At 45.4% G+C, this 23,550-nt stretch overlaps 1 protein-coding gene and 1 long non-coding RNA gene across 2 annotated transcripts; both read right to left on the bottom strand.

Moving 5' to 3' along the window:
* Nucleotides 1–14,696: 14,696 nt before the first annotated feature.
* On the bottom strand, nt 14,697–19,130 carry LOC149329514 (uncharacterized). The gene is made up of 2 exons (XR_016285864.1): nt 17,985–19,130; nt 14,697–16,848 (listed from the first exon to the last, which is right to left on the bottom strand). It is a non-coding gene; the product is annotated as an uncharacterized LOC149329514 (long non-coding RNA).
* A 1,007-nt stretch (nt 19,131–20,137) lies between these two features.
* LOC149329513 (uncharacterized) lies at nt 20,138–23,246 on the bottom strand. Its single transcript, XM_089562274.1, has 2 exons — nt 22,881–23,246; nt 20,138–22,056 (listed from the first exon to the last, which is right to left on the bottom strand). The coding sequence occupies exons 1-2, from the start codon at nt 23,163–23,165 to the stop codon at nt 20,890–20,892; spliced, it is 1,452 nt and encodes a 483-aa protein (XP_089418400.1). The 5' UTR covers nt 23,166–23,246; the 3' UTR covers nt 20,138–20,889.
* Nucleotides 23,247–23,550: the final 304 nt, after the last annotated feature.

Genomic DNA, 23,550 nt, shown 5'->3' with positions numbered 1-23,550 from the left:
GTACCATTCGTCTGCAAGGACGACAAAGCGTACTTTGAATCCTTCCGACCAGTGTTTGAAAAACAGGCGAAGGAAATGAAGGACCTTCTTCAGCGAATGGCCGTTGGTAACGCCATGCATAATGACAGGATCAATGGGATCTGTCAGGGCATAAACACTCTGAAAGAAATTCTAGAGCAAGAACTGGCCGCTCACAGACAGGAAACTCGAGACATTTTTAGTGAAAAGATACGTGACCTCACCGTCTTTAAACAGGAAGCGGAAAAGATTTGGAACACACAAGCTGCTCAGATTAACGTTGTTTCAGCAAGCATCAACAGCCTTGAAAAAGCGCTGAGAGATCAAGTGGTCAACGCGACGAGCGGGACGCGAGGCCATATGACCCATACAGTGACTGTCATGAAAGGTGAATTGAAGGAAAATAACGACAAGGCTCTCGACAAAATCAAAGAAGTCTTGCGGAACACTCAAGTCTTGGTAGCGGTGTCCAACTTCACTGTACCAGGTGTTCGAGCACTCCAAGAAAAAGCTTTAAAGGATGGCTGGGAAAAATATGAGAGCGAGCCGGTCTACCTGCGTGGGTACCACTTATCACCTGGAATCTACCTGAAAAAGTGCGGTGAATCTCTGCAGCTTCGTGCGCGGATGACCCTTTGCATGGGTGACATAGACGACTCTGTTACCTGGCCATTCCAACACAAAGTAAGGCTGAGCATTGGGCACCCCAAAGACGGTTCGAAACGGGAGTACGAAGCGGAGCCAAATTCTTGCCTGGAAAATTTCCAGAAGCCCTCGCAGCTGCGTAACAGAGGTGCTTACTTCCCTAGGAACTCTCTCCGCCTCGGCGAACTTCTCAGTGGCGGCTACGTTGAAAGCGACAGTCTTCTGGCTCAGTTCGAGTTGCTGCCTTGACATGACTGAATAAGCACGGCAGTCAACCGGTTTATAGGAGCCTGCATCACTGTTCAGAGTGTACTGCTTGTGACTTGATAATTCAGATTTCTATAGCCTATAACCTCTGCATAGAAAGGAAACATTTTGATAGATCTTTTGTCTTGGTAGTGATTTTTCAGAAAAATAGAAACATAATGTTGCTATTTCGGTTTGTTGAAACTGGCCCACTAACTTCACTCACGTTGTTTGAATGACTGTGGTAAAGTGATATCGGGGGAAGACGTCCCGACTTTTACTCTTTGCACAGGCGGCTCCAGCTGATTGGCGGCTCCGTTCCTGTATTGAAATTTCGTGGTCTCTAAAAAACATTTGAAATTTTCTCCGATGCGAATGGTGACTATTGTATGGCAGCGTATCTCAAAGCGTGTGTCAAGAAAATAAAAACTGACGGATGACCACACGGACTGATGCAGCGAATTTCTGGGAGGAGGAGGTTTTTGAAATTTGCATTGTATTCCTTTTGCACTTATGAAAAATAATTTCCTTTACGTCAGGCGCGGTGTGTTCGGATCAAGGGGCCTTTAGCTGTTGCCCAGCAATGCTTGTAAACTTTTAAGCCAAGTTCGTGGTTGTTGCTTTTGATTGTGTATATGATTTCTAACTGCGCAAACATGTCCGTTAACGGTAAAAGAAAATGAAGCACTGCTTTCTGCCCCGCCGCGGTGGCTCAGTTGTGCGGCGCTTCGCTGCTGTCCCGAAAGACGCGGGTTCGATCCCAGCCGCGGCGACTGAATTTCGATGAAGGCGATATTCTAGAGGCCCGTGTACTGTGCGATGTCAGTGCACGTTAAAGAACCCTATGTGGTCGAAATTTCCGGAGCCCTCCACTACGGCGTCTTTCCTAGCCTGAGTTGCTCTGGGACGTTAAACCCCCAATAAACCAACCAAACGAACCAGCTTTCTTACAGGTGATGGCGTTAACGTGGTCTGGTGTGCGATTGGTTGGCAAAAGGCTGTCAGTCAATCCCGGCGCGACGCAATGACGTGAGGCCGCCAGCGCTTTTATTACGTTGCGCTTGCGAACTGTCGGAACATCCCGTTCCCTGTTCCCTCCCCTCTTAAGCTGTTCGAATTTGCAGCTATAGCTGTACATCTTCCCCCTTCCCCGGTACACCGTGGCTCTTTGATCCTCCACATGAAGAACAGTCAGCAGCCATTTCACACCCCCACTCACTTTCCATGCGGTGCCTTCGCGTTTGTACTCTCCGCTAGGAATGAAACGCGAACAAGACAACTGAGCCACGAGACGCCAAATAAGAATATTTTAGGCAGGGGAATCTCAATAATAGCTCATGTTCTTTTGGCTTCGGAGGCACAAATACTCTTCTTCAGAACTGTTATCAATCTCGCTTGCATTTCGTCACCAGGAGCTAATATTATGGTCTTACTTTATCATCTCAGTTTCCATGTTCGCGTTTCATTAACTGCTGATAGTACACGTTATCATCCTCCTTTTGCTCCACCCGAGGTGATTCCCCCCCCCCCTCTCCTGCACTATCAGAATCACTATCGCCTCGCATTACAGGGCTAGCCACCCGAACAGCGCCTTTCCGTATCCCCCGCGCTCACCTCAACGCTGAAGCTTCGACATCTCGGAGGCGACGCCATGATTTGGGAAACTACTCTACTGCCGGTCGCAGTGAAATATACTGCACTCAGTGTTCTTAGATACCTGCTAGTTTCTCACGGAGTCCGTAGGAAATTTATGGAAAGCAGCCATGGGAATTATTTCAGCTACCAGCAGTGCGCTCTAGTAAACAAAGCGTAGGCATGTGCCCCCTTTGTTTATGATTAAAATGTTCACTCTCCTTGGAGATAGTCACGTATGATCGCAAATGGGAGAGCCAACGCGCTCATCGGAGAGTGTCGGACGCTGGCCCCACAACTGCAAAGCAAAGCGCCAACTTTGGTCTCTATACTTACGACGGCGCCCGCCGGCCGCCACTGCGTTTTTTCATTTTTAGCTGTGGTAGTTGTGCTTCATTGACTCCGTCAGACTGAGTAACCACTTACCTGAAAGAGCTTCCCTAAGAACAAGGAGACCGCCCGTTTCCTGGTTTAAAGCTTAGAAAACCAGATGCGGACCCATGCCATCGAGAGCTGGGATAGCTTCTCATACTTACCAACACCGAACATCGGCAAGCTGGTTAGTTACGAGAGTTGACGTGCGGGGTAGTTGGGCGATCAACATTCATCAACATTGGGTGTTTGATGAAACGGTACAAGGGCGAGGTCGTAGACAGAAAAGGACACGTTACTTGGTTTACTTCAAAACAAATGTTAAAACAGATGTTTCACTTCAACACTCTCAAAAACTTCTTTCGGGAAGAATTCGCATACCAAGTAGAAGCTGGAATGAAAAAAAAAGCAAGATGATTAACACTTTATATGAAACGACGATCTGCGTATTTGTGATTGAATGCGTAGCGCAACTATGAATTGGTAAATAAACCTCGAAAAAAAATGGCAGTGGTTTAGCTGTCGTTAAACCTGGTACATTGCGAATGCAACAAGGAGAGAGAGAGAGAGGCGATGGAGAGCGCGCGACAGCGGCTGCGGCGGCCCCGGCCCGCTAGCCGTGCGCCGCTACTGCGCATGCGCAACTGGCGAGCGCGGCGGCGGCACCTCTGAGTCACCCGTGCAGCGACGGCGGCGGCGCGCCAGCTGTGCGCCATGTGACGTCACTGCTCCTCGCGCATGCGCAGTATGGCCTTTCATCAGCTCCGCGAAATGGCTCGGCGACTCGCGTAGTGTTGCTTTCGCAACAAAAGAGGGGGCCAGCACTGGGGGCAGTGCTTTTGGAGCGTCAGCGTGGATTGTTGTTCACTGCACGCTCAGCTTTACCTGATGATAGTGATGCTAAGGAAGGCAGATTAGGTCGTCTTAAAGGGCAGGTAAAAGAACTTTTCTCAAATTGTAAGGCAATTGTGGACCTTTGGACGTAGGGACCGAGAAAATTTCGCTTTGAACAGCTTAGAACAGACTATTCCGTCCAAAACGGAAAACTTGGCGAGTTGGTGAATGTTTTGCATTGTGGACAGTGCGAAAAAGGGAGGAAATACGCACACACCGCCTTTCGTGTGTGCGCGTGTTTCCTGCTTAGCCCTCGTTTTTACGCAGTGTTCAAAATGCACTTCTAGCGGGGCTGCGCCCGAATTAAAAAAAAAAAGTTTGATTTTCTGGCCTGCAGAAATAAGTTTTGTTAGCATTCTAATATCTTACTGACATTCTAAAAGAGGTGATTTATAACTAGTGAGCTAAACTGGAGTTCCTCTTTAAACGAGTATAAACACCTAACTTTGGGGTGCGTGTCTTCTTCTTTGTAATGAGCGGTGTCCTCCTACGAGGAATAAAAAATTTATATCCAAATTTCTTTCTCGTGCTTTTTCGGTTTCAACAGCTGAACAATAGCTGTGACGTAATCAGTGCTTATTCACAGATGGTCATTCCGGCTCTTGAGGAAGGCTGGCTTCAGCACTATAGTGAGTTACACCGATGAAGCAGGGATTATATCAGTTTTTTCATGCCTCAAGTGATCTAAAACATCTATTTGACGTCACAAGTGTCCTGACAGGCGTCGTTTGCCGATGCATTCACAATATTGGGGCGATTTGTTGTGCTCCGGGGTTGAGTCCATTGTGAACTTAAGCTTCCCGGAACTTGAAGCATTGAGTAAGCCGTTCTTTCTTAATGGACTACACAGCTTGAGAAGAACTAGCATGTTGAACTGGCGTTGTGAATCGGTTGTTTCAGCAAAATCCACTTTCGGCCATATGATTAGTGATCATAGGGCGACATAATGCCGCGTCTACAACAATAGCCGCTCGGCGGCTGTTCGGCACGCAGCTCGTGCGCCACGCGGTTCGCTGCTGAAGAAGACGAAGCTCGACGTTCCATCCTGGCCGTCTCGGTGTGCGCTGGCATCATCTCGGTGTTGGCGTTCCTCTGCCGTCTGGACGCGGCGCTACCTGTACCAACTGCTCCGTGACAATATGACCAGACAGACTTCTCGTCGTAGGGCCATTCCTTTGTATGATGGGCAACTATGTTTTCCTTCCACTTGGTCGCCTGGACGTCTTTTGTGTTGAGATTGCTCTGATACTGCTTGCTTTGTATGTTATCACCAGGGCGTATACTAGGAATAGTACTTCAACCCTATAAACATACCATAATTAAGAAAAACGAGTATTTACTTCTGTAAAATGTCATCCCACTGCTTGCTAGGCAGTTTTAATGTTTATATTTCGCGGACGGCAAAATATAACTGATTAAAATCATGGCACAACACAAAGTAGTCTATTGCGCGTGTATGCAGCCCTTTTTATTTGGCTCTGGGAACTTCCGAGTTTGCGCACCAAAACGAGATCACTGTCCAAAAGACGGGCCTGGCGAGCACTACTCTTAATCACTAACTTCTGTGTTAAAACGAACCAAATTTCTGCAAGCCAAACTTTGGTTTCAGACCCTTTGTCGGCCAATTTCTTATCGGTCTAGTAGCAGTCTACTTGCTCTGAGTGAGCAGTATACCTGAAGTATTACTGTGAAACAGGCCAGGCCGGGCTCGGGTTGGGCTTCACTCCGGGATTCACGGGCCGGGCCGGGCTCGCTAGAACGATAATTTAGTGGGCCTGGCCCGGGCTTGAAGCCGCGGGCCTGGTCCGCGCTCGGGCTTCAGGTCACGGGCCCGGGACGGGCTTGGGCCTCCGACTGAGGCCCATGCAGTGCTCTAGTTGGCACCATCAGCAGTAAACCACCAATAAGCTCTGTCCCACTTCCTGGACCAAGTGCAGTTAGCAACACTATGGTATTTTTCGCCACAACTAAGACGGAAATCATTGCTGCATTCCAGAAGCTAAAAAACTCTAAATCACAGGATCTGAACGACATTCAGATTGCCCCAGTGAAATATATCCTAGACCTGTTTGTACCTGTCCTGAATAAGGTATACAATATAGCTCTGGAGTGCAGCAGTTTTCCCAAGAACATGCAGATTGAAAAGGTGGTAGGTAGCCCTACATAAAGAAGGTGATAAAAATGCCATAAATTTCTATTGTCCCATCTCCGTACTACCGATGTTTTCAAAAGGATTGCAAAAAATAATGCACACGTGCCTTTACAATTTCTTAAACAAATTCTCACTTATCTCGCCGCACCAATATGGCTTCCTGAAAGGCAATTCCACAGAATTCGCACTATGAACAGAAAAAAAATTTATTATCGACTCTTTTGAGTACAAAGAACTTGTACTAGGACTGTATATTGATTTCACGAAAGCATTTGACTGCGTCCATCATGTAATTTTATTGTCTAAGCTGCAGCATTATGGAATACGCGGTAGTGCAAATCGTCTCCTCCCCTCATACCCTGAAAACAGGTGCCCGTAGGTCAGCCATAACAATCACAATTCAGACATAAAAATCATCACTTCCGGCGTACCGCAAGGGAGTATTCGTGAACCTGTGCTTTTTGTTGTTTATATTAACAACATTTTTTTCTCTTCAAAACACAGCTACGTAGGTTGGGTACGCGGATGATACTGATGTTTTTCAGAGGAACAACTAGAGATAATTTAGTCTGCTCGGCAAATCATGATTTATCATTAGTTAGTCTTGTCGCAAAGAAATTACTTGCGGTTGAATACCAAGAAAACTCAAGCTATTCGTTTCCGCACTAAGAACAGAAAGGTAAATATCATGGGAAAAATTCCTTTAGACTGCGAAGAGGTAAAATGTAAGGTAAGACTGAATGAAATTAAGACTATTGGCGTAAAATTATCTAAAACTCTTACATAAAACAAGCATGTTGATGCGCTCTGCAACACACTTAGTAAGGTTTGCGGGATACTAAATAGACACCCCAACTTCTTGCCAATAGCAGTTAAACGCTTAATTTATAACGCACTATTTTTGTCGACACTTAATTACTGCCATTTAATCTGGTCAACTGCATCGAAAGAAAACATAGAGACACTTAGAGTCTGTCCGAAGCGCGCTTTGCGTGCTATTGCTAATGTTCCTTGTCATGCGTACACTTCTGATTACTTCTTCTGCTATAAGCTTCTTCCCCCGGAATTCATTTACCTTATCGTCTAGCGTGTACATATCGCTCATCCGTATCGGCGTGCAATCAGAGCATTCTGAATTTGATAAACCTTCACCCACGCACTTACATTTACAATACACATCAGAATGACGCATGGGTGGTGCCTCACTGTCGTACAGAGTACGGTCGCCGGTCCATATCTTATCAAGCTGCTATTCTTCTAAATAGCATTGCGCTCATCGATGCCTACCCAGAAAAGATGTCAATACGAGCGCTACATGCACATTTCCTTATAGCCAACGTCCATTAATTGTCTTGTATGATTTTTTTTGTGCTTTATGTTTTTGGTGCCTTTTTTATGCTTTGTTTTGGTAGAATATGCCTTTAAATTCTAATACCGGTGAAGATTACATTTTCCAGAATTTTAAAAACTTAAATTTATTAAACTGAATGTGTTTCAATCTGAGTGTGTTTGAAGTCGAACTTGAGATTTATTTACCACAGAGGCTGGTGGGTCACCTGGGCTAAAAGCTGTAATCAAACAGCTTGACGAGGCCCAGGCAACCCTTACAAGGCAGCATAGACGACACCAATAAATAATAACAATACTGATAATAATAATGAAAAAAAAGGTTAACATAAAATATTAATCTTTACAAAAAATAAGAAACACTTATAAGTAGGTCAGCAGGAAAAGTGTGCAAAAACACTGTATTTTTTTTATTACAGATTGACACAAATCACATGAGTAATGAGAAGGCATCTTCGTGAGCAAATGGAAGGAAACTATGAACGAATAACTAGAAAATACTGTAGCGAAAACTGCGTTACAAATTGGAAAGAAGCTGTAGAAGTTGAACAGGTGTTAAACATTTGATGTGTTGATATTTGTTTAATATGGACGGAAGATTGTGACGTAAAGACTGGAGCTTGTAGTCGGTGCGGAAAAAGGGTACGAGCCATGTGTCTTTACTGCGTGTGTTCAGGATGTTAGTGTGATGCTGCAATGGACCAGTAATTGCTAAAAGTGACCGAAAACCGACAGCTGAAAAGTAATGTGAGCGTAAGAGTCTGTACTCATACATATAGTTTACATGAAGAAGTTTGTAGTGCTGAAAAAAAAAATTACCTTTAAAACCTGACGTGTTTTAGAATGTGTGTTTCAATGTACTTATAACTGGATGTGCTTTCATCTGGAGTGTTTTGTTCTGTAGGGTGCTAATTTTAGGTCTGTGAAATGAATGATGAAACTGAATCCTGTATAATCTGTACTAGCACTACTGCCGAACTGTAAATAGAGGGGGCCGGGCTCTGTCAAGCCGCAGCTATGCGGCTTTTACCACCCGTCACCCCCTCTTCTCCTTGAGAGAGAAAATAACATTGATTTGATTTGATATGCCAGGAGGAGGGGGGGGGGGGGAGGTGCATCGGCAGCCCCGATAGCGGGATGACGCCCACGAATGGGTGAAAGCATACACTGACGAACACGCAGTCGTAGACGATGTACGCCTATCACTCACCCCCCCCCCCCCCCCCCCCCCACACCTGATGGCTGGTTACTGCCCCCGAATGCTCCAACTATTGAAGGAAACGGCAGCCTCTACAACATGCGCGTAACGCTAATGCCAATGTGGCGATATAAATGCGAGACCGCTACGCAGAGTAACTGAACACTCAGTGTTTCGTGAGCGTTTCGCACCTCGTAAACTGTGCCGTAAATTCGCGAACACGAATTAACGTCCCAACGAATTTCAACGACGGTAATGCACCAGGCCAGGAGAGTATAAAGTTTGCGGTTTATAATTTTCCCGTAAAAGAGAATTCCTGACCAAAAATATTGAGTTTGTATTTCCCTCATAACGAAGGCTCGGGCTGCAGCTGAGTGGACTAGGAGACTGCTGTTGTATGCAACACTCAGCGATCGCGGTTTTATTTGAATTTTCACGCTCTTAGAGGGCGAGCATGGCTGTATTATTTCGTTGAGACGATCGTAACGCACGGACCAACAAGCATTGCTTGCGAACTCGAATGTGCAAATCTGGTCGTAGGTCTTTTAACAATATCTTACTGGCGTGGGCCACGAAGATTGGTAAGGCAAAAGAAGATGGGGTGCTGTGCGATTACATGTAACATTCATCTAGCGTCCAAAGGCCCTTTATTTGGACATTCACAAACTATTTCTTGTCCTAATTCACTTGACACCGATTGACCATCAGTAAATAAAAGTTGAAGAGTCTTCGTTTCCTGGCACCTTTCGCAAGACCCGATTGCAAGGCGGCAAAGGTGTACATTTTGTTACCGCAGTTTCGTGCGATACTTTTTGCCGTCTTACAGGAAACTGTTGCCACTGTGTGAGTGGAGTGCCCTCTGTCCGGAGTGGAGGCGCGGAGAAGATGCATAGACTAACAATAAGTATAAGTTCTTTTTTCAGCGGCAAGAACCTTCAAAGTTGTTCTTGCTTCGTCGTTCTCTTGTTTCTTACGACGGGCTAGAGTCTTGCGGTAGTATACGTGTCCGCCGAACGTGTTACATCTCCTTAAGGACTTCGACCTTGATTGGCGCCAGACAAACGTATCGCTTGTCTGAGATTGCATTTAGCGCTGAGCCCGGTAAAAACGGGCATTTGTGGAGATTTCACGCACATCCCAGTCATTTTATCGTCCATCAGCTATCTTTAATTAAAACCTGCATTCCACTTCCGTTCCTTATCATTTTCTTGTGCGGCTGAAAGCGATACCTCTTAATTCTATATCGTCCCCGGCCTCCGCGCAGCAGTTGTAGTCATCGACGTCGTCAACGTCCAGCGTGTGTGACCCCGTGAGCATCCCGCACACACACACGCGCGCACGCCCCCCCCCCCCCCCCCCAATCACACACACACACACGCACGCACTAAATTATGCCAAATGGCTTGAAACGACGCTCAAGATAACATTGTGCAACCGGTTCAGCTATGCCAAATGCTCCAGAGGTGACGTGGGGAGTCAAGCGTGTTGCGAGACGGGCATGGAGGCTGTCAAGACGGAGCTTCGGGCACTCAAAGCTGCGCATCTGTAGGAGGCTAGAACCTCAGAAAAGCGGCGGGTCTATAGACCAGAATACGGCGGGTAAATTGAAATCCACCATTTTGAGAGAGCTGTGGCGCCATCTATGGGGCGCGCGGCAAAACGGCGGCACTGGACTGCCACGCGAGGCGGCCGCGGGTATGGGTATCGCTCGCGCTCTTACGTTTCATAGAAGATTTTGTGACTGGTTGCTAGAACAATCATATAAGGTAAATTTCAGCCTCATGCCAAGGTCGCTCTGCACATCTGGCGATGGCGGAGGCAAACACTGCGTCCACAATTGCAGCGGATTGCCCGGGTAAGTGCATGCATGTATGCTACCTTTCTGTGTAAAGTTTTTCCAATCTGATTTGCATGCTCAGTATGTCATGTACTAATAAAATCACGCAATATATTTTACTTTCGCATTGTAAAATATGTTTTGAAGAGTTGTTTGGAGGTTCTGCGAAGTTTCACACCGCCAATGGCAGTTCATTTGTTACCTAGAGATTGGTTATTGAGCGCCAGAACCTCGTAGCGGCGCGAAAACTTCCGCTGCATTTCTTGCAAAGCAGGCACATTATTAAAGCGAGTCAATACGGAGGGCCTTCCTGTATTACAGGTCCCTACGCACGCACGCGCATAGCTTTTCTACAAGGGGAGCAGATCGCGAACTGCTTAATTGTTACTTGGACGATGTTCTTGCTACCAAGGCCATGCAGCAGTGTGTAGGAATCGTCACCGCTAAGCAGCCGCTTCCGTCTAATGTTTAAATATAATAACGGCTCTCACCGAGCCTTTTTTTTTATCCAAGCCAAAGTGTAGTTTAATTTATTTTACTTCTTGTCGTTCCAGAATATCACTGCCTGTGAACTATTACGCCGCTACAGCTTCTGAATAGTTATGGAGACATGAATCTGGTTTAAAAAACAAATAGGGGGCCACTTAAACATTCCCGTTAAGGCTAAGACGCGATAGCATTTCACACACACACACGGAGACTTTTTTGTTTTAATTTTTGTTTTATTTTCTTTTGTGACCTTATTTCTTTTCTACACTGGTACTTAGCATCAGCAAACAATGATTTTCCATTCTGAGCAGTTTGACACTTTTGAAAGCGTCTTTTACTTTTTTTCAATTATTTCAAATAATTGTATGATCAGTTCCACACTACTTTTTCTTACCATCATCAAGTTTTAGTGTTCTATTCTGAGCAATTTGGAACTGCCGAACATATTTTTCATTTTTTCGATTATTTCAATAAATTGATCGTTTACAGAGTCCAAATTTCCTTTATTAGCGTCAACAAGCACTGGCTTTTCATCCTGTTCATTTTGTCACATTTTAGCGCCCACCCTACCAATTTTTTCACCTTTAATTCATAAGGTATTACAATGATTTCATTCACTCGTGATTGCCTATCACACATCAATCAGTCATCAATGTCTAGAGCCACAAATTATCATATAATTTTTTTTTGCGCAGCCTCCCCATTATTTTCGACACGCAGTGCCAACCACTACTAATGGGTTGACGGCTTTGCGACCGAACGAGCTCTTAAGGCTATCACTTGAAGTTACTTGCCCAAATTATGTCCAGACATTCTGCTGGTTGTATGCGTGGAATAGATCACCATCAGTGTATTTCGTCGTGGTCCTGAAATGCTCTTGCATTTTTCAGACACTTTATCCATTCCAGACACCACAGACTGGGTTGAGGAGATGAAAATGTGGCCTTCTCTACAGGAACCCCACATCATATACTACCTCCTAAAGACTAAGGCTTGCGATCTGGAAGAAGTAAATGCTATCAAGAGTACTGAAGCATACAATTACGTGGAAAGCGGGAAGGTTGGCTGCCTGCTGGCACACAAGGACCCATCTCAAAACCGTATTTTTCTCAAGGGTGAGGTTCAGAGGTCCCAAGCAGTTAATTTGCCTCCACATAAAGCTTGGGTTTGTTTGACATCGACAGGCACAGTTGTCACAGCTGACTGCACTTGTATGGCAGGTGCTGCACGTGTTTGCAGTCACATTGGTAAGTTCACTGAATGTTACATCTTCTGTTTTTTCATGCTGCCACAGCAGAAAGATTAGGAAGCATTTAGATGCACTGACAATGCAAGCAAACGTTTTCTTGTGAAATATTGTTATAACAAGGCTGTCTGAAAAGGGAAGTTTTCAAGATTATGCACTTTTCAATCTGCTTGTACTGAAACATGCAAATGCTTTTTGCCTTGTGAAAAACTACAGCACAGAATGTGTTTTGTTTCAGGAGCTTTGCTCTGGAAGATAGAGTTTGCTGTACGACTTGGTTTGACCGGCACAGCTTGTACCGACAAAAGCGCTGAATGGAACCGGGGAACCAAGAAAAATGTTGTTCCTGGAGTTGTCAAAGAAATGGACTTCAGGCTGCGCAAAGAGATGCCACCAAACAAAGGTGCCCACGAAGGAGCACAGCCTCAATTTAAAAAGTTTAAAGACCACAGTGCTCTTGTCGAACATTTCCAAACCCATCCCTTTAAGGATCTTGCTGGTGTTGAGGGCACACTTCTACATTTGACATTAAACCCTCCGCATTACCGATCTGTGCTTGAACCACCCCCGCCTGAAGCATCTACTTCTTTGCGCCTACCAACTCATGGTGCTCACAGCAGTGCTGGGCCCGAGAACTGTCAGTGCTGCTGTGTGTTCTATCAAAAATATGTGGCCATATCAAAAGAAGCGCAGCTTAGGCTAGCAAAAGGCACAGTCGAGCAACGCGGAAATGTGTGGCAAGGAAGCCGTCGAGTTAGAATAACAGCCTCCACAGCATCGATAATTCCAAAGCGTAAACAGACCAAACCAGACAAGGCACTGGCCCGCTTGCTCAAAGATACATTTCAGGGAAATAAAGCGACAGAGCATGGGAAGCAGTATGAGCCACTAGCCAGAGAGGCATTTGAGCTAGAGACTGGTAAGAAGGTGCTGAGAATAGGTACTGTAGTTTCTCACAGCCACCCCTTTCTGTTCGCAAGTCCGGATGGCCTTATTGGCAGTGATTCTACTCTGGAGATTAAGTGTCCATATATGGAAGACTGTTCTGCCCTCTTAGAGAGTGGGAAGTATGATGTGAGAAAAGAAAATTATGCCTATCACTTGTGCAAAACCGGCCGGGCAGGCTATTACAGCCAAGTACAATTTACAATGTACTGCTGCCAAAGACAGCACTGCTTCTTTTATGTGTGGACACGGAAAAGGACTCTCCTAGTTGAGGTCAAATATGACTCTGAATTTATAGGCAGCAATCTCACACTACGCAGCTTTTATTTCTGTTTCTATTTGCCTGCTTTGGTTGATGAGACTGCGGATCGGAACTCTGTAGAACTGGAAGATTACTGCATGTTTCTAGGCAGCGCAAGGAATCAAATCAGCTGAAGACGAGTACTGGGCGAGTTGTCGGTGCATAAGATGAGAAGGAACTTAAACGATCATTGAACATTGAAAGCAGCGTTCCAAGCTACTGCTAGACATTCGGGTCAGCAGCATGGAACTCCACCAATTTAATTTAAAGGAAAGGAGCCAAATGGAAAGGCGCAGTAGCTTCTCTGGTTTAGCGGGCACCTCAATGGCACTTTCAGCTCTGGAAAAGCTATCGCGTGCGGGTTCGAAGGAGGAAAACTCAATGCTTTACCTGGTGTAGCCGATTGAAGCTAATGCAACATACCCAGTTTAACCAAAGCTAAACCACTGCCATTTTTTCATGCAAGTTTTCTAGATTGGACATCTTGAAGACTCTTTCGCGATATAAAAGAAAGTGTACTGGCTAGGGAGGTAGATCAGGTTCAACCAGAGGCCCTGCAAATGCAGGTAACCAGTTACATCAGCACTACACCATGATGTTGAAGGTGAAATATTGACTTGTTACATCGGCTAACAGGAATATAAATTGTCTACAGGGAGTCAAAAGTACCACCAGATAAGTTGAAATATTTTGAGAACTAAAACACATTAGAAGGGTGCTACGTGCACCAGGTGTTATGAAGTTTGAGTATCCGTCCTTATGCTCTATGGTATGTGAGCATTCTCGACTGATTATTTAATCAGTCGAGAATGCTCATATACTGTATGGTATCCATACTGTATTGTATAAATGTATATATATTTTTTTATTTTCTTGTTTATGTAAATTGTTCACGTCTTATGCTGTATCAGGTATTTATGCCTCACACAATGTTATGTTTTGTTTTTATGCAAATAATTCCTGTCACTCTATTGATGCACGTCCCAACTTTCATTTCGCACGGCCAAGTACACTCAACTGCAGCGGGACAGATATCTAGTCAGGCATTGTAGCCTTTCATCTCTGCCACTGCAGCAGGTCCCCGACATCTGCTGAAATAAATGAAAAAAAAAAATAATGCAGCAGCCATTGCGAAGCTAATGAGTGCAGTATAGTACATGAGTGCACATTGTTCTTGATACCGTTATTTTGTATGAATGCGATTAACACTGTTGTCCTTTGTTCATAGGATGGTTTGCTATGCATTGGCTTTTGTGTGCCTGTTTTGTTGCTCTTTATCTCTGTTGTACCAAGCACTTGTACATGCCCTGTACCCACATCTCTCATGCTGACAAAAAGGCTGCATACATTACACGCCATACAAATAAAGATGAGTCATTAGAACTGTTTATTATTCTGTGGCTTGGGAAATACTGCAACAACAACACAACAGCAGTCAGATAACGACAAACAACATGAGCAAAGTGGCACTTCGAATAGAGGTTGGCAGCAGTAGAAGAAACAGGCACATTTTGAAGGTCGAGTCCGCACTACGTGACCTGCAGCAATTCACATTCAGTGTTATACTGCAACAACAACACAACAGGAGTCGGGTAACAAAAAACATGAGCAAAGTGGCACTTAGAATAGAGGTTGGCAGCAGTAGAAGAGACAGGCACGTTTTGAAGGTTGAGTCCCCACTACGTGACCTGCAGCAATGCACATTCAGTGCTGGGTAAAAACTGCATCAAAATCAACAACAAAGGGTTAGCACTCAATAATCAAAGACAAACCTGCACACCTTCCAGAATGTTGCAACATTTTGTTGCAAAGTGATATGAGGGAATAAGAGGAAGTCATTCTTGATGTTCCGAACTCCTTCATTTTGTGTCCAAACACTGGCAATTACATGCTGTTTGCCACAAGAGCTGTTTATCCAGAAAAGACTCGGATGTCAATTTTCTAAATACAGTGGACTCCCGTTAAGACGAACTCTCTTAAGATGAACCCTCTGGTAAGATGAACAGTGGAGGTCGTTTGTTTGGTTTCCCATAGAGTCAGTGCAAAAAAAAATCCTCCTAATATGAACACTGGGCAAGCGCTAACTGGTTAAGATGAACTTTCACGGCCAGCCGCGCCTCACCCATGCAGCTTTACGCATGGTCCCTTGGAGTGTGTCTTAAAGGGAATCTACTTTAGATGAGAACATAGGTGTACAACTGAAAATTCAACATTTACTCTTAATGAGAGAAGACATTAGATTGCAGAGCCCTGCACACACTGTTATAATGTCATTCATAAGAGCCTTATGGTGAATTGGCAAACTCTGCTTCAGTATTCTGTAATTTTTAATTCGATTTATCGCCCTTTCAACGTGAATTCTCAGGGATGCAATTCGCCTTGTTGAGGTGACCTCTTTTTCTTCAAGCCTCTTCCTTCCATGCGTGAAAGCCGGGATATTTAGGCGGATATGTTTGGCTTTCATTTCATCATTTAAGACAAAGCCTCGGTCGGCCATCAGCTCGTCCCCGTCATCAAGGTAGCTGCAGAACCCCGAGTCTTGCACTATAAACCTATCGGAAGCACGGCCCCCATACATATCAGAAACAAACATGATGAATCCACTGGGTGCAACTGCAACCAGAAATTTTCCTGTGTTTGCCCCTTTGTAGTGGCTGTATGTTTGAGCCCGTGCATACAACTTCTTGGGGCGCTGCATGTAGACTTCTGTACAGTCAATTATGCAAGTAGTTCCTTTGTACGCACTTTGCGCAAACGTGTTTGGAAGCGACCATTGGATTGTTTCACGAGGAAGCCATGCAGTCAAGTGTGTCCGGCTAATGTCTGCCAATATGGCCACTGTCTTGCCAAAAACTTTTCCAGCAAGTGAAACAGACACATTGAATCTATATGCCAAATCTGCATACAAGAGACCAAGCCTCAGGCGCATTAGCGTCAACAGAACAGCATCACTGACTGTAAGTGTGTTCTGAAATTTTGGCTTTGTTTCTAGGATAGCAACAAGCTTACAGAAGGTGTTGCAATTTAAGCCTGTATAAAAAGGGTACTGTTTTGGTGGTAGTGCTGCAACAGTGTAACAGTGTGTTTGGGTGCCTATGTCCATGGTAATTACTTTATGTGCAGCATAGTTATGGTCATGTTCAACATTCTTATAGGCCGATGGTGCATGGCTGGACAATAATTGAAGTTCTGTGTTTGGTGATGCAGCATTCATGGCACTTGACACTTCAACGGTTCCCATGGTCTCACATGAAAAGTCAATACCCGTACTATCTGTTTGCTGTGCTGCGATAACAATGACGGTAACAGTGCTTTCATCATGATCAGCGATGCCAGTAGGTTGCACCTCACTTGCAAAACTGGCGTCTTGGTGTGCCGATGGAGACTCGTGATCTGATGTCATGTCCATGGCTTGTGCAGTCTGACTGTTGTTTTCCTCTTGTGGGCTGTGCTCAGCGGCCTTCTGGTGTCGCCTCTTAGCAGGGTAGCTTGCCTGCCTCAACAGCTTCCGCCTTCCCTCGACAACCTGTGTTGACAATATAAAAGGTTATACAATTTTCTTATCTCAAATCTTGCTCAGAACAGCAGGACATAATTTATATGTACACAGAAGACGGAAACAAACAATATTTACATTTACACAAATAAGGATGCATTAATTTATTGGAATCATTCTCATATATAGTTTGGCTTTTTTTTTAATTCTTATGTAACAAGTCAACTTAAAAGCATTAAAATACTGACACTTCTACCTGCAGTTACACTGAACACAATAACAGAAATGAGATAGTGACAACAGTGAGACACAGCTTCCTTCTAGCACCCAGCGCTGCATCCAATGGTGGCTATGTTCCGTTTGTCTGTCCCTTGTCCCACTGGGCATTTAAGCAGTTTCCAGATCAAAGGTATAATTTGCTTATGAAGCCTTATTTAGAATACATTTTAATCAAATGGCAGCCTCCCCACATTAAGGCAACTTTACTGTTGAAACAAATAACTCCAATTTGACAACGACAAAAAATCTGAGACTCTTTCTTTGAAACAGAAATATCCGTTCACATTAGCTCATATCTATTATGGTTTGAGCATTCAGCCAATTTTGTTCTCTAATTAGCAATATCGATTTCCACACTTCTGCATCGGCTGTCTTCTATACAACATAATTAGCTCCTTTTCAGAATTACCACACTCGCGATTCTTTCATGCAGCATAACCATTTGAAAGTTCTCTACGTTTTGCAAAGCACTTCTCTGATGTAACATTATTAGGTGACTCCTGTACAGTGCACCAACGCATCAACTTTCACTGCATAGCAAAACCTCGCTGTGCCTTTCAAAACCACTTACTATCAACGTGTGTACGTGTCATTCTTTGTGCAGCGATTAATGTAAATGGCGCTCTGGCAAGCTCTACATTTGTAGGCTATCTGAGTATTGTAGCAACTAGCAAAAGCACTAACCTTATAGAAATAACTTAGCCCGAGTCATCACTCCGACCATTATTATGTTAAACGATAGAAAAACCATGTTGCGCAGCAGGATTCCTTATCCCACGAATCAAATTTGTACAAGCGAGCATCGCCGCGCCGCGCTACGTACAGTGCAGGCCGGCGCCGCTCAGTGCGCACGCAGCAAGCTGGTGTAAACTGAACGTAGCGTTTACCTTCTTAGCGTAGCCGAGGTGAAGCATAGGCACAGGGTTCAACTCCGTTGGCCGCTTGTCGATAAAATGGTCCGAGCAGACCTGCATATGCCATTACGCAGTTACCAGGTGCCGCGACTTCGTAAGCATAGCGCGGTGGCTACGGCAACGAGGCAGTCGCACCGGCATCTTAACGAAAATCAACTTACTCTTGCATTTGTGCTGGGAACATAGTCCTTTCTATGAACCGCAGTAATCCACTTGTGGCGGAGCTCGGCGTTTTTTGTGCCCGGCGGAAAGCGATGCAGGCTGAATATGCCACAGCGGCACAACTCGCGACGTACGCCGTGCTCGTCGCAAACGGTGGTCAGCAGCCTGCTTCTTTTCCGTTGGTTATTTGCACATCCATAAATGGCGCAGTGAAGCCCTGATGAACTTTTGTACTTCGTTGCGGCAGGAATAGACATGTTGGCTCATCGAAAAGCACCGCAGACACACACACCCACGTACACGCGAACGAGTTTTGGCAGTCCAGCAAAGATGGCGGCCGGTCGCTGGGTTCCGGAGTATGCACATGGCTCGTCCGGTTCGAGAGTATCGTATTCTGGTCTATAGAGGAAGGAAAGCTCAGCATAGGCGCTCGCTTTCCGAGCTGCCGGCCAAAAAAGTCTGCCGGAAGTCACGCGCTTTCGCAAGGACCACTGGGAGTTTACGGCCAATGCCACAGCCAATGGTACCGCTGGGCGCAGCAGCGCCGTCTGCTGCATTGCCTGCTGCGCATGCGCAAGAGTGCTGAAATGGCGGGAAAGGGGGGGGGGGGGGTGTTTGGTGAGCAGTGGGGAGCGGCTTCGAAAAATGCGACGTAACCGCGTCTCCTCAGTTCTTTCCTTCCTCCATGGGCGGGACCGAACTGAGGGCGAGAGCTCGTGGGCGCGGCCTGCAACGTGCTGCTCGACAAGACGCTCAGGTCCACGCCACCAAATTGCTCACTCCACAAAACACTCTTCTTAACCTTCTTCAACCATACACAATCGTCACAGGTATGGCGACATGCTTGGCTGCAGCGTTTTAAACAACTGCATTCATTCCAAATGCACAATGTGTACCATATCGCGCTGACATGAATTACGAAGGGTGAAATAGCGATTTCTTTTGCTCTAAACTTTTTAGAAACATTTCCTGGACCAGCTAACCTCGTGCACAGCACCATCACTACGGTCACAGCTAGAGTAGCCTCTGGCCTGCAGGAGGGCCCCGATGTGAGATCATTTGTGTCAGTTAGCATTTAATCCTCCTGTTGATAAGGGATATCTTTGTCAGGGCGTCTAGTTTTCGATAACACATGTGTCACGTAAATGCAACTTCATAGGTAAGAAAAAATTCAGTCTTCAGAGAATAGTGAATTTTGTTTCTATAACTTCACTGTAGCTGGCCATACAGGAAAAGTGTTTACGCCACTGCAAACGTTAAGAATCGGAAGCGGGCGGAGTGGGTGAGAGAACAAACGAGGGTTAATGACATCCTAGTTGAAATCAAGAGGAAGAAGTGGGCTTGGGAAGGGGCATGTAAAGCGAAGGCAAGATAGCCGCTGGTTCTTAAGGGTAACGGAGTGGATTCCAAGGGAAGGCAAGCGTAGCAGGGGGCGGCAGAAAGTTAGATGGGCGGATGATATTAAGAAATTGGCGGGAATACTTGGGCCTCAACTGGCGAAGGACAGGGTTAAATGGTAAGACGCGGGAGAGGCTTTTGCCCTGCAGTGGGCGTCGTCAGGCTGATGATTACGATGATGATGATGAATCCTCATATGACGCGATAGAGTAGTGGGTTAGGCTTTCCATTGTAATCAGCTTGACACTTTTGCACGCATCCCTGCTGAAAAAAGTTGTATGATGCAATAAACTCATACATTTTGTCATACAAATATCATAGACTTATCATACATATCATAGAAAATTATCATACAAATGTGATAGATTTCTGTAAAATCATACAGTCATCGTAGAGATATCATAGAACTTCATACAAATTGTATGATATATCATATAATTTGCATTATACTCTATGATGAAGCCTCTATGAGGTTATTGTATCATAGAACTTTTTTTCAGCAAGTTTTTTCATTTTTTAAACGTTTCAATTAATTAATTAATGAAATGCACACTCTAAATTTTTGAAATAGCGTCGTCAAGCAATGGAGTTTCATTCTGAGCATTGTGGCACCTTTGAGCCTCCCTTTTTCCAATTGTTACATTTTTCAATTTCCTTAACAATGATAACTACAACGATTTCGTGAAGTCGTCATCACCTATCACAAACAAATCAATCATCAATCACTAGATCCTCAAATTACCATGATACGATATTTTTTTATGCAGCCCCCGATTATTTGCGACACGCGGTGCCGAATGCGCCGACTTCTTTTCGTCCGAACGAGCTGTAGCCTTTACGCGTTCACGTAAAAGTCATTACCTGTACATCGTCAGGAGCATCCATTCCACGACGCAGTTGTGATTAGTAGCTGACTTCGTCTTCGATGGTAGTGTTTGCCTTCAAACGAAGTGTCATTGTTGTTTGTTCTCCGTCGATGGAAGCACCGCTCTTTGAAGAGGAAATGTCCCGTGTTTATTTATGGAACATACATTCCAAAACCTTGAACTACATCAAGTGACAAGTGAACGCCCATTTTATTGAAACACTTCAGCTACCAACGTTACCATTCCGGTTAGAGCCGGATGTAGGGATATAGCACTGTGACCGCGGTTATATTTCCCTCATTCAGGGATCAAAATAAAGCAATGAGTGACCATGTAATGGCCACAAATGGCCGAGGAGCCTTCAGCATACCGCACACTAGGACATATAGCATAGAATACAAAACTGCTGCTAAGTATACCAGCCCATGAGCGACGAAACTTGGCCTCTGGTCTCATTCAAGCGCGAACCATGGCAGGAGCTCATACCTTACTCTAAGCTGGTTGTATTCTACAAAGCCACCCTCAAACAGGCTAGAGAGCAAGCGCCCATCATCGGAACGCCATAACAAACTACCTCTTTGCTGCGTTCTCTCACATTTATAATGATCAAGTGTTGTCTTCTTACATTCGGCACCCGTCTTTGGATGGACGAAACGCATTTTGACTCTTAGCTTGGGTGGACATAGCAAAACGTCGTCCATGTCACTCTGGTGTACTCGGAACTGCGGGTGCACGACCATTCCAATAGAATGAATACATTCTATGCAGACTCCGGGCGTAATGCGGTAGCCACGGAGATAGACTTTTTTGGCTTCGTACTCCGCGCGCCCAAGCACCAACGCCTTTTCTTCCAGGGATTTCACACCTTCCACGACAAATTCGCACTGCGCTACCTGTATCTCAGGGTATCGGAGCACTTTGTCAATGCTAGATATCATCTTCTTACTTTCTTGAATTTCTTTCTTTGCCTCTTCCATGCTATCTGCAATTTTCGAAACCTTATCGAGGTTTTCTCTCGTTGGTTGCACCAACTCATCTTTATGTATTGCTTCCAATCTTTGCATGCTGGTGGAAATTTCTCCGATGCTACTGAAGCTTAAACTCAAACCATGTCTAGTTTCCTCGCTAAACGCGGTGATTTTGTGCAAGCAGTTGTTCACACAGTCACGTTGCTCGGCCATTGCTTTGACCACTTCTTGCCTTACTGTTTCCTTGATGTCGTTAATGCCTTTACTGAGTTCGTGCCTGAGCGCTTCTTGGCAGCGGTTTTCTCCGTGAACAAGTTGGTTGAGTATCTCGCTGTTGGCGCCACTTTCGACAAGGAGCCCCTCCAGAAGTGCCTTCAGTTCTCCGGCCTGCCCTCCCAGGGTTTCTCTGAGAGATGTCAGGAGTGCCGTGATGTCGTTGCAGCTGGTCACACCTTGGCGTCGAGATGCGCGAGGCGTCACTCTACTGCAGGATTTTGATCCCAAGTGCGCACAGATCTCGGAGCAGAGAACAACGGCGGAGCACTTGGGGCAGCAAATCGAGTGATGAGCACATTCACGATGAAAGTGCTGGGTGATTCTGTGCGCAGGCATCACTGCCCCGCAGTTTGCTTTTTCGTTCCAACACTTCACCTGCAAAGTTAAAACGAATGGAGTCATTACGTCCATTCCTGTTACAACTTCAGGAACTCAGCACGCCGTTTTGTTTTAAATTTGACACTGCTTTGTTCCGGTAAATGGCAAATTTGTTTTGGAGAGAATTGGCGATTTGGTGAGAAAAATTGCGAAATAAGTTATACTACCAATCTGGGCCTATAAATAAATTGGTAAATTGGTTTTTGAGCAAAGTAAATAGCGCATTATCTGCCTCACATATCTCGGCGAACACCTCAACTACGCCCGAAGGGAAGAGAGGAAGGTGGGAGTGAAAGAAGGAAGAAAGAAAGAGGCACCCTACTGGAGGGCTCCTGAATAATTTCGACAAAATTTGCCTGCATCGTGCGGAAACACATGCGCTCGCGAAGGCATGCAGCCAAAGCAACTCCAGTGCACGTAACTAGTTGAAAAAGCCAAATTTTGTCGAGACATAGCGTCAAGGGTATTCGCATTTTCGAAATTCCAAAAACTGATATTGCTACTACTAACGACCGGCTACAAATCTCGATTTGCAGGTAGGCGCCTTACTTTACTAGTTGAAAAAGTTATTAAAAACTAGTTAACCAGCGTACTACTTAACAGGATTCACTGTTTTTTTTAGTGTCCGTCAACCCTGGTAGTACTATGCTTCGAAGGCTGTAATTCTACCCCAAAAGCTGATATTTTAAAAAATTTTGAAAGTGTTCTCTGATTCATCCGATGCAGCTCTCGACTGCGACAGTCACCTTCAACCATGCGGCGCTTAATGGTATCAAACCGCAAAGCGCAAGTCCACTTGATCTTTTTTTCTCATCCCTTACCTCTCTGCGAAGCATCTCATCCGCAGGGCATTCCCTCCAATCGACCTCCTCGTCCTGGAACTCGCGGCCGTCCAGCGGGCAGATGTGTGAGGCTTGCGCAGCGCACTGCTCATAGCAGGACTCGCACAGCACGTGCATGCATTGAAGGAATGCGCTCCTCTTGCGCACCAATCCACAGGCGCTGCATACCCTATGCTGTGGAATAGGCTTGACGAAGAGTAGCGGCCGGTAGTCGAGTTCCGGAGAAAACCCCACAAGCGTGTACAGCGTGCCACCAAGAGGCATCTTGTTCAACACGTCCGTTCGCTTCGCTTGGAACTGAAAGGACGTCCTCCTACGGCCCGCCCAAGTCCGTTCTTATCGCTTCTTATTTCGAGCCGTCGCCATGGAGACAATCGTAGAATGCGGCCTTGGATGTACCCCGTTGATAACACGATGGAGCTCGTGTCGCTTCGGCTCTAGTAATCACCTCTGTTGCGCTCTTCCTTTGGCTCACTTCGTTGTCGGAAGGCGTGAAAGGTACAAAGGGCAAAACTCGTGTCTAGAACGAGCGAACTGTGCGCTCCGCAGATTCCAAAGCAGTTCGGCTAGGAAAGGAAAAAAATGAAGACGAAATCCGATGAGTTGAGCCAGCGCCTCCTCTATTTTTACAATGCCAGCCGCATCGCCC

Source organism: Amblyomma mixtum, chromosome 9 (genome assembly GCF_055824585.1).
Source record: "Amblyomma mixtum isolate Tamu chromosome 9, ASM5582458v1, whole genome shotgun sequence".
NCBI classification, from domain to species: Eukaryota; Metazoa; Arthropoda; class Arachnida; order Ixodida; family Ixodidae; genus Amblyomma; species Amblyomma mixtum.
Note: the sequence above shows the minus strand (reverse complement) of the source record. Positions and strands in the feature narration are given on the sequence as shown.

Coding starts and splice junctions, on each gene's coding strand:
- LOC149329513 (XM_089562274.1), bottom strand. CDS start 23,165: ATGCCTCTTGGTGGCACGCTGTACACGCTTGTGGGGTTTTCTCCGGAA. Junction 22,057..22,880: donor ATGAGATGCTTCGCAGAGAG/GTAAGGGATGAG, acceptor TTAACTTTGCAG/GTGAAGTGTTGGAACGAAAA.